General features: G+C 33.3%; 1 protein-coding gene across 5 annotated transcripts in view; it reads left to right on the plus strand.

Moving 5' to 3' along the window:
- The window catches only part of Cadps (calcium-dependent secretion activator 1), a 32,341-nt gene extending 24,067 nt beyond the window's left edge, over window positions 1-8,274 (plus strand). For 3 of the 5 annotated variants that reach the window (XM_018458644.1, XM_018458645.1, XM_018458646.1), the window contains exons 8-15: window positions 933-1,178; window positions 2,585-2,885; window positions 3,775-3,931; window positions 4,065-4,516; window positions 4,897-5,055; window positions 5,151-5,267; window positions 6,528-6,766; window positions 7,054-7,258. In XM_018458644.1, coding sequence (XP_018314146.1) covers window positions 933-1,178; window positions 2,585-2,885; window positions 3,775-3,931; window positions 4,065-4,516; window positions 4,897-5,055; window positions 5,151-5,267; window positions 6,528-6,766; window positions 7,054-7,258 — 1,876 coding nt within the window. Of the gene's footprint in view, window positions 1-932; window positions 1,179-2,584; window positions 2,886-3,774; window positions 3,932-4,064; window positions 4,517-4,896; window positions 5,056-5,150; window positions 5,268-6,527; window positions 6,767-7,053 lie in introns of all 5 variants that reach the window. The other 2 variants (XM_018458647.1, XM_018458648.1) reach the window with 2 other exon arrangements.
- The last annotated feature ends 3,639 nt before the right edge of the window (window positions 8,275-11,913 follow it).

Here is an 11,913-nt window from a genome sequence, read left to right on the forward strand (position 1 = left end):
ACGCACGCACGCACGCACGCACGCACGCACGCACGCACGCACTGATTTCCAAATTCAGATTATGAACCCTATGGTATTAGATTCTTCTTCAAGGAAGTTATTATCTTTTTGAAATTCGATATTTCCCAGCTAACGCTAAATATTCATAGAAAGTTCGATTCTTATTACCAATGTACCGAATATTCCAAAACAGTAAAAGAATCGTAGTATTGAAACGGAATTTTTAAAACGACAAATACTACTATTCCTTTAAAGAAAAATATGAAAAATCATCTTTTTTACGGCCTCTCCTAAGCCAGGCTTCCCTCTTAATGAAAACATATTTAAATTGAAAACGAAGTCAGAGAGACTTTATATGAATTTTTTGTGTTATTTTTGTCATGAATTCTCCTAGCGTTAATGAAACATTCTGTATATTTATTCATCATTTGATCATTTGTTAATGATGAATAAAAAAGTTTATTTATAATTATAGAGTAATTCTCTCTTCGATACTATTTCAAATTATAATGGCTTACAAATTTTTTTGATAGAGAGAGTGAAAACAAATATTTATTATTCTTTATATATTATTCATCCTTTTCGAATAAAGAATAGAAAATTTCTTATTTGATTCACACTTCAAAGGGCAAAGTTATTTTATTTATTTATTCTACAAATTCTAAATAGTGAAAAAGATTAATTTATATACTTTTTGTGTGAAATATACTTTAGCAATTTAAATTTTGATTTTCTTATTTTATGTTCTTATTAGTTTTTGTTCTTATTTCATTGCCTGTTATAATCAAATACATAAGTGTATTTTTGTATCTCAAATTTATATATGGTTTACAAAACATTGAAAAGATTAGAAAATTGGAAAGTACTAGTGCAATTATTTTTTTTTAGCTTTGTTTGCGATATCGATTTTAACATCTGTTTTCTGACAATAGGTACGGCGTGAGCGGATGCTTTCGGCATCTCTATTACCTTCATGATATGTTGGACAGAATCGATCGCGGGTTTATGATAGATCCGACATTGATGCACTATAGTTTCGCTTTCTGTGCTAGTCATGTTTACGGTAACACAACATCTACCGACCGTGTGACCTCAATTACTCACGAGGAGAAAGATAAATTTCTGGAGATTAAGGAACGACTGCGACAGATTCTCGAAAACCAAATCACCAACTTTAGGTAAGCAATTATAATCTCCTTTGAACTGTGAGTGATATACAAATAATTATTACAAACAATTATTTATGCGATGATATATTTAGTTTTGCAAATTAATTTTTATGATATCGCTCTTTTACTTCAAAAATGACACAACTAAAAAAATTAAATAATTTTAAGTGAAAATGGACTGATGAGATTAAACACAGGTGAGTGAAAAATGCCATATTTGGACTTTGAAACAAGTCTTAAACCGAAGCTGAAGTAGTAATAAATTTGTTAGCTCACACTTAAACTGGAAATTGTATAAATTCACAAGAAATATTAGGCACGAAAAGAAACGCCTCGACTAAATGTTTCACTCACGTATGTTTAAAAAATTTTTTTAGAAAAGGATAAATCATTTTTCAACTTGACAGAGAAAATTGTTAACTAATCAATTAATATCGGTTAAAAAGAATATATTCTTAACATCAAATGTCTTTTTTTGAGGTTTCCAATGAGTACTTTCTATTGTATATAGAAGCTATGCGTTTCACGGATTATCTCCATATCCAAATTCAGTCCATCATTCCACATTAGAATGTCAATGTGAACATTGTGTACTCTCCCCTCCCCCTCGATGAAAATTTTTTCTTGGATTATAATGAATAATGATGAAATATTACTGAATTTCATATTGAAATCTATATTAACTGACCCACTTCCAGTATTATTTTATTAAGATTTCTCATTACAATTCATTAAAATTTTATTAAGATTTCATTACAGTTTTATTAAGATTTTATTAAGATTTCATGCTATTCCTCGTCCTAATGAAGTGAACTGCAATATTCACTAAATGTTGGCATTCTAACATTGGATCTAGACACGGAGATAACCTGTACGTATGTGCATAGCTTCTGTATGATCAAAAATGTCATTTTCGTTTCACAACTCTTAAAAAAATTTTTTTGAGTTGTATGTTTTGAGTTATGTAGTTTGAGTTGTAATGATTTTAACGATTTTTTTTAAATCATCTTTTTAAAATTACAATGTTTTGACGAAATTATATTAATTCACTTTTAATGATTGATAGGGTGTTCGTAATTTAATTTATTTATGATAATAATTTGAAAAATGTTTTTAGTTGTATCGCTTTTGAAGTGAAAGAGCGATATATATTGAAAAATTATTTCCCTTTTGACAAAATTCATATTTTTCTTTTCTAAAATTATTTTTTCTTGCGATTTTTATATAAAATAATTTTCTTATATGTTATAATTTTTATAATGATATGTACGTCTTTACTTAGAAAGAAATTAATTTGTAATATAGCTATCGTAATAAAAATTTCTTAAAAATTGATTAATTGGCATTTTTCAAAATAATTTCCTAAAGATTACTTTATTCGAATAAACTTCACCAACTATCCTTTCTCGCAATAGATACAGTTTTCCATTCGGGCGTCCGGAAGGCTCGTTGAAAGCGGCTCTATCTCTTTTGGAACGCGTTCTCATGAAGGATAGCGTGACACCCGTGCCGCAGGAGGAAGTGAAGGCTCTCATAAAGAACTGCTTAGAAACGGCGGCACTGGTAAATTACACAAAATTATCCGCCGAAGCAAAGATCGAGGATGATCTTAGCGGCGAAGTGTGCGTGCCTCCTAGCAAGAAGCTAGAGGATCTTATACATCTCGCCGAGCTGTGCGTCGATTTGCTCCAGCAAAATGAAGAACATTATTCGGAGGTATTAGTTGGGTTTTTAGAACTGAGTGTCGATTCTCGGGGCTCTCGAGAGAGAGGGTCAGCATGCCTTGAAACACGGACCGTGGTAAGGGTCCGTCACCTCCTCAGAAGACAAACGCGCATTCGCTGCTCATTTCCTCTCGCCGCCGTGATAGACAATTTCATAGAGAGCTCTTATTACCACCTCGAAAGTCGCTTTCACGTAGAATATTCGTTGAATTATGGACGTCGTGAGATATCCTATTGCAACTTTGCAACTAAGAGACGTTTACCCTCTTATAGAAAGACAAAAGCAACACTTTACTTTTTTTAAGTTATGTTTTTCAAATTGCATACACACTATGTGTATATATCATGAAACACGTCACATTAACCAGAAAATTTTCTGGTTAAATCTACTAAAATTCTAGTTGATGATAATTAGAATTCTGATTGATATAATTAAAATTTTCTGGTTTGTCCATTTTCAACCAACTTCGTTTTTGAATGAAGGGGATTGAATAATTATTGCTGCGTTTATTCTGGCACTCCACATGCTGCTGCATTTAGTTGAACTTAAATTTAGTTTCACTTTTATTTCTCCCATCAGATATCTTCCACAAATGAGAAATATCTCATTCGATCAATTGCGATATCTCTTTCAATATTTCGTTCAAATCAATAATTACATCTTTTGGGATCTTAGATGCAGTAAACGCTTGTCACTTAGCATTACAAGTTTTACGACTATTCTCATGTACATTATGAAGTAGAAGTAGTGTCTTCTGGGTACTCGAGGGCCCCGTGCTCAGGGTGGCGTCCCCATCACCCCGAGCTAGAGGAAATATGCCCACCGTATATGTGCGATGTCCAATATTTTCACGATCCGCTCCTACTACACTGTACCGCAGGCGTTCGCCTGGTTTAGCGATCTTATGGTGGAGCATGCTGAGATTTTCTGGTCATTATTTGCCGTCGACATGGATAAAGTACTGGCAGAGCAACCACCAGACACATGGGATAGCTTTCCATTGTTCCAGATAATGAATGATTATCTTAAGACTGACGGTGAGTTTGATTCTCATCAAGATTATAACTGATAGGATTTAACTTGATTATCTTCTCTTATCTTAAATGTCAGAAATGTGTTTTAAGATTAGATCTAAGGGTTCTATGATTGTAAAATTTAATTTGAACGTAGACAATTTGAAGAACGGAAGATTCCATCAGCATCTACGCGACACGTTTGCGCCATTGGTGGTACGTTACGTTGATCTTATGGAAACGTCGATCGCTCAATCGATTCATAAAGGCTTTGAGAAAGAACGATGGGAGATTAAGGGAAACGGTTGTGCCACATCGGAGGATCTCTTCTGGAAGTTAGATGCGTTGCAGTCATTTATCGGCGGATTACACTGGCCTGATCAAGAGTTCAGGCAACATCTTGAGCAGAGACTAAAACTGATGGCATGCGACATGGTAGAGTCGTGCATTCAAAGGACCGACGCGGCCTTTCAGCAGTGGCTTAAAAAAGGCGTGACTTTCATCTCTACAGATTATATCATACCATCGGAAATGTGTGCTATGGTGAATGTTATTTTGGACGCCAAGAATCAGAGTTTTAAGCTTTGTACTGTCGATGGTGTCGATGTGGTAAGTTCATTCGGTAACTAATTTTTCGTAAAACTGTAAATGTAGTATTTTTTCTCATAAAATAATTTCAATATAAATATATAATATAGTAAAATCCCCTAAAAGTTTGATTTAATCAAGATTAATTAATATTTCACTTCGTATTCTTATTGCATATTTATTGAATAGTTATTTTTTATTTTTAAGATGTACTCTAATGTAAAAATTACACATAGAAAGTATTGCTAATACGGATACATACGAATATTATATGTAGAAGAGTTTAAAGAATATTATTGATGTTAATAAAAGAAAATAAAACAATTTTTCTACATTAAATAGCAATAATATTGTTTAGCAGGTATATTTTATGCTGTTATTAATATCCCTGTGATTTCTAGCATCAATATCATTCTAAGATTGACGACATGATTGAAAAGACGTCAGCGGGAATGAATCAAGGAATGATTAACAAGCTCATAACGGTATTAGAAGCGACGCTCTCTAAGTTGTCTCGTTACGATGAAGGTTCCCTTATTGGCTCCATTCTCAGTCTTACGGTATTCGCTTTGCTCAATGATAAATAACGAGAAATCAAGATGTATAAAAAATTATTGAAACATTTTTATCAATGTCTTATGATTTGTTTTTTTAGAAGGTATCAGGAAGCGGGAAGGAAATGGGACAAGCTTATGTAAATTTCATGAGAAATTGCATAGATCAGATTCGCAGCAAAGTTCTTGACGAATTGTGGATTTTGACCTTCTTCGAGGTAAGAGTCAGTCTAAATAGCACGCGAAGAAGTCTGTATCTAATTGTAATTGAAGGATTTTTCATAAAAGTCACAAATAAGTCTAAAAAGTTAAATTTTCGGAAAACAAAAGATTTCTCATCTTAAAGAGATGCTGGAATGACAGTCGAACTTGATCGATGTCGATAGTACAGACATTTTTAATTTGGAATTAAAAATTGGCATAAAAATAGTAGATTTTGAATATTGCATGCTGATACGATATGTCATCAGAAACTAAATCAAAACTGAGCATAACGTGATATCATCGTATTATACTGACAAATGTCAGAAATCACAACATGGCAAAAAAATCAAGCATGCTGCTGTCTCAAAAGGTAACAGCAAAAACACGGCGGAAACACGGCACGGAAATGTTATGTTGGACCCATGATTCCATAAACTCACAATCAGTATTGTTTGTTCAAGTAATTCGACGAGTGGTATGTCATTTTGTCCATAAGAGCTATAGAACTTTTGTTAATTAAGGAATCATCTACGTCTGGTGACAGCTCTATGAGCTGAAAAATATCGATGAAGTTTTTAATTTTTTTTTCGATTTTATTATAGTATAAAATTCACAGCCGCACATTCCTAATTTTGCGTCTGTTTCAATCCTGTAAGAGGATTTTTGATTCCGTTCAATCAATTCGGATATTTATATCAATCTGTGATGTCTCGATAATTTGGTCACTCCAGTATCGTAAAACTCTTAATGTATAAATATGGTAATTTTTCTCCGGATATATGAATATAAAAAAATTGTAAACTTTTTAATTGATATTTTGAGGAATTATTTGAAGAAATAAAAATTCTAGACCTATTTAGTTCATGCTGAAATCTTATCTTTACTACCTATTTATCCCGTAATATTTTACATTAATTTTTTTTATAATATTAATAACAATAAAGGGGGGTGAAGAAAAAAGTATTATTTAAAATACAAAGCAATATTTTTTTCATTTTATATATACAAAATTTTACAAATTACTTTTGACAAAAACATCCTTTGTTAAATTCTTACATTTTCCGTTTCCTATTTGATGTTTGCCGGAATAAATGTTCACAATATGATATTACTGATAAAGAACGATTTGGCACCATAATTTAGATTTTTGAAAAATAGACTTATTTAGTTTTTGTAGGAAATCCTTCAATTGTATATTTAGAGAAAAATTAGAGCAGTTTTGATACGTTCGTGTTATTGAAGATTTCGTCGAATTACTTTGATTTACATTGTAGCAATGGTACACGGCACAGATACAAATGCTATGTAATTGGTTGTCTGAAAGACTTGATCACAGCCTGCATTTGTATCAATGTACCTGCCTAGCTCATATCGTGAAGAAGATCTACTCGGACTTTGAGCTCCAAGGTGTCATGGAGGAAAAACTCAACACGAAGACATATCAGACTATAGACAAGAGGATGAAAACGGAAGAAGCAACTTGTGCCTTAACCATGAGCGCTCAGAACGAAGAGTAAGATCTTTTAATTTTTAACATTAAATACATGATGAAGAGGTTGCGCAACTGGAGAATATTAAAAAAATATATATTTTGTGAAAATAGATCATTCTTTTCTATAGTCATAAATTTTTATTTATATCCTTCTAAAACATAAGTGTGTAAAAATTAGAATTTACAATTCTACTCTCATTGTCAGTTGCATTTAATTTTTGCTAATTAAAATGAAGAAATTTTTAATGAGCAGATGAAAGTATTTCGCTACAACTAGACAAGTTAATTGAGCTTTTTTTACATTACAGAGGGCTTTCAGAGAATGGCAATGACGACGAGGTGGAGAGACCTAAGACAAAAGTGACGATCGTTGAGACGATAACGGAAGACGCGAATTACGTGGCCAATTTGAGCAACGTCACATCGAACGTTGTTGGCAAAGTCGGTAGTATGTTTGGCAAAGGCATCGGTGGTCTTTCTACAAAATTCGGCTCAGCCAGCAATTGGTTCTAGTTATTGTTTCTAGCACTCTGCCAGTAAACCTTACATTCGATTAGTATGCTCCTTCGTCTAAATAAGGGGATGTGAACAGGGAGGCTTCTAAAGGCGTAGACAGTACCCTATAGGCAGTACGATGATCTAGATTATTTTGTCCATATAAACAAATGATACAATTAAACGATGCAATCGATCGGATCAGTTTGGCTTTTATCGTTTAGCAGATTTCTCTTCGAGAGAGAGAGTTCCGGCCGTTCGCCGCGACGTTTAATGCGCGGAGCTACAAAATTACTTACTGACTAATCACGATCAAGAAATTAATTGTTAATATATTTACTTAGTCATAACTTTCGAATTTGAGATAACAATACATATTAGACGTAACAACACGCGCGTTGAGAATTATGCCAACTCGTTGTGGGCTCGTTTTAATTAACCGATTATCATTTATGTTTAATCTCAGGTAATAGTGGAAACATAGTCGAAATATATTCGGAAAGGCTGATTGTACGAAAATACGTACGATATAGAGTATAAACGCATAGATATCTGATCATATTACAAAGGTATATGTATATAAACATACATGCATATATGCAACGTGTAATTATGAGGTATTCATATATTCTGTCATGGTCTGCATGCGACAGACTAACGTCGTTAATATATATTAGCTGAATTGTCAGAGCGCAGAATGCAGATTTTCCTGTCTAGTCTGTGTACGCGCGAATTATTTTTGCGGATTTAGTTATCGGAGGATAAGAGTACGGGCATGTATTTCGCGTGAAGGCTGGAAAAAGTTCTCGGGTCGATTGCAACGTTACTTGGATATGGATCGTGACAGTGGAAACGCGGAAAATCCCGGAATAGAAATGAAAAAGCAGGGCGGAAGGAGAACCGCGACTGACAAAGCTGCTTGCCGAATTAATTTTGCAACCAACGGGGCAATGCTTTTTTAATATTAGATACGACCACTATTATCTGCTGGATGACCATTCGCTCGATACTTAAACAGAAAATTTCTCATATAAAATCGGTCTTCAAATTGTACCGAAAGTTACTTTTTAAAAAAATTCGATTTAAACATTATTTTAATGTTTATTTTCGTAAAAATGTTTTATCATCAATGAATCAAAGTTTGATATATAAATAAAGCAATATTTTGATCTCTTCAGTACTTTTGTTACAATTTCTGTTTAATCTTAAGGGGTACGATATAGGTGACTTTCCTCTACATATTATTAATCGTATTATTGTCAAACTTAAATTTCTTTAAATTTTCTTAAATGTAACATTACCCATTCATTATTGAAAAAATTATAACGATCACAACATTACAAGTAATACGTTACTTCTAAACTCTGTATTTATATACATATAAGCATGCTAATTTGTGATCGAATGGTCACCATCAGAAGTAGTGAGCGTAATAGCACGTTATTTTTCATCTATGTTACATTTATGCTAATTTACAGCTAACAATAAGTTACAATATGCATATAAATGTGTAGTCAATATCGATATGTACTAGCGTATCGTCCGCGGTCTATAATATGAATCATGATTCTTTATTTGCAAGCAGAAAGTGAGCAAGTGAGGAATCTTTGTAGCGAGAGTCGCACTCAGTTTATTAATAGATAACGTTAAAATTCTTATTTATTCGACGGCAAGAGAAGAATTCTTTTTATATAAGATCTGTATGGGGACTATTAATATTCTGCGAAGTAAAATTCTTTAGTATGCACCAAATGCACATTACTAAATGCATTTATTTGACATCTTTTCATTCTTAAGAGTAATTCTTAATACATGTGAAACTTTCTGAAATGGTCACAAATTTAGGGGCAATTCTGATCGTATTCATTACCAATGTTTACTATCGAAAGTTGCTATTGAGAGTGACTCTTGGAATCGATAACAATTAAGTTATCCGACACTGAAATACTTTCAATTTACATTTTAATCGCGATGAAAGGAATATATCTTCTTTAGTTTTATTTTTCCTCGTTATCGTCGTCAATGACACGTCGATATTACTGATGTCCTGTGAGAAAACAAGTGTTATGTATGTTTATATTGCAAGAAAGCCTTGTCTCTCGATTACGAGATGCATATATATTTTCAAAACCTCACGATATAACATTCGTATATCAATGGATGTTTTTATTCAGCTTGATATATGAATTTTTGAAAGTGTATCAAACGCGAAAGTATAATACCGAAGCAGGATGAAAAATGTACATGATCCCTGAAGAAATCCTTACTTTATCTTGAGTTGCAGCAATCTCGTCTATTAAGTTAGTTTGTACATTTCTGCTTTTCAACGCGTGAGACAAATCCTAATAAAACCAGAGAGAAATCTGACAGAAGATATGAGGGATCTTTTTCCTGTAACCGCAAAATGCTCCCGCGCACTTTCCTCTGCAGAAGTGGATGTAAACTACACAATATCCATTTTTTACGGTGCTGATGGAAACAAATCGCTGAAATAATTAAAATCTATCAGATTGATAGAGATTTCAACGATTTCAGCGATTTATGAATATTGTTGTGTAATTTACACAACAATCTACTTCTTCAGATCGCAGTAGTGCGCGGGGGCATTTTGCGGTTACAGAAAAAAGGCCCTCATGTCCTCTCGCAGGTTTCTCTCTGATTATACTCATATCAAACACTTTGAGCTTTCTCTGTCTACCTCAGATTCTAAGAAACATTTACGCTATTTACGTAAAATAATTTTAAAAAGATGAATTATAAGAAGCGAGAAAATGATATAATCAATTTAACAAAGATACAAAGTTAATTCACAACCGAAATTCATATTTGGGATAAAATGTGCAATTTTTTTTCACAGATTAGATTCGAGCAATTTATGTGATTTATATATACAGTGCCGAAACTACTACAGTGGCTTTAACATATATGAAAACGAGTCGAAAATGTCTAATGAACATCCCAGTGAGAAATGAAAATGGAATCGACATCAAATTGATGTTGATTCGACGTCGAAATCATCAAATCGACGTCGATTCGACATCGATTCCATTGTCATTGCTCTGGGATATGTCCGATTTCGAACAGTTTTGGAGTTACGGGGTATTGAAGTAAGAATATATAATATAAATTTCTTGAAAAGTGTGGTAGATACGGAAAAATGTTTCCAACAAAAATTGTATGGTTCGGAGGGGTACTTAAAATATAGCATTGTTTTGACTTGGGATGGCTTCGAATTTTTTAAATGGCACCTCTCATTTTTCATTACATATTTTCGTAACTTACCTCAAGAACTTTTCAAAACACTAAATAAAAAATCTTTTCTATTAAGAACTTTTTGAGTTATAAAACTTAAAAGTTACAACCACCAGCGTTAGCCTATGTAATATGCTGCTAATAACGCCGGTGGTACTTCAAGCCTTATAATTCGAAAAATTCTTAATAAAGAAGAATTTTATTATAGTGTTTTGAAAAGCTCTTCAGTAAGCTATGAAAATATGTAATGAAAAATGGGAAGGTCCATTTAAAAATTTAATTTTTACCTGATCTTAATGATGTCTTCCAAGATCAAATTAATGGTACCTTGTTATGCTTTCCTCTCTTCGAACCATACAACTTTTGTTTGAAACATCTTTTCGTATCATAGTTTTCGAAAAATCTTAATGCATTATTTAAAATGAGACACCCTGTATGTATACACACACTACCTACAGGCTAAAAATTCGAAAACATTTCTTTAAAAATCGACATTTTTTTTAAATTTGACGTGTTTTTAAACAATATAGTTATTGAATCTAAAGATTTATATTGTTAAAAATGCTGTTACAGATATTTGAATAAATAATTAATCTCAAAATGTCAAATTTTTTAAATGTTCCCAAATTTTTGGCCTGGAGTGTATATATACATATACATATATATAAAATTAAATTTAGGACAAACATAGATTATGCCAAATTGTTTGTTTAATATCGATTTTTCACTGTCTGGTTAGCGACGGACACATTTTTCACCCTACTTCGACGAGTAAGGCAGTAAAAATTAAATGTACGAAGAGGAAGAGAAGAAACACTACAAAACGATAGTCGCGCGCGAACGCGAGGCGAGGGATTTACCATTCGTTTGTATATACTTTAGCGATGGCGAAATGGGAAGTAGTAACTTTTTTATGGTACAAAATAACAGAGACAGTTCGCGCGAGATCGCAGCGCGGAAATCCGACGGATTAAGCCTGGATAACCTGAATCCTCATAAGGACAACAAGGCTTTGACATCGAACGCTGATTGATGAAAAGCCGATTGTGGGGATAAAATTTACCCCCATTACTCGTTTTTTATTAATCAGCGTTCGGTGTCAAAGTGCTGTTGTCAGGATCCGGGCTAAGAGGATCGTTCTGTAACAAAAGCAAGAGATCGTATTCAAAAATATTCGCATGGCTTGAAAGCCTGTTTCAGCGCGCGTGTACATACATATATACGCGTGCGCGCGGCGAAAGAAAATTCTTAAGGACGATGTTATGCTTTTCATCGTCGACTTTCGAACTTGACAAAATATTTTTTGATGCATCGCATGTTTACAAAGTAGGGCGACGAAAAGCGAGCTCCCTTATTCTCTCTCAATTATCTCTCTGTCCTCTCTCTCTCTCTCTCTCTCTCTCTCTCTCTCTCTCTCTCTC

Source organism: Mycetomoellerius zeteki, unplaced genomic scaffold, assembly GCF_001594055.1.
Source record: "Mycetomoellerius zeteki isolate Tzet28-1 unplaced genomic scaffold, Tzet1.0 scaffold74, whole genome shotgun sequence".
Classification (NCBI taxonomy): domain Eukaryota; kingdom Metazoa; phylum Arthropoda; class Insecta; order Hymenoptera; family Formicidae; genus Mycetomoellerius; species Mycetomoellerius zeteki.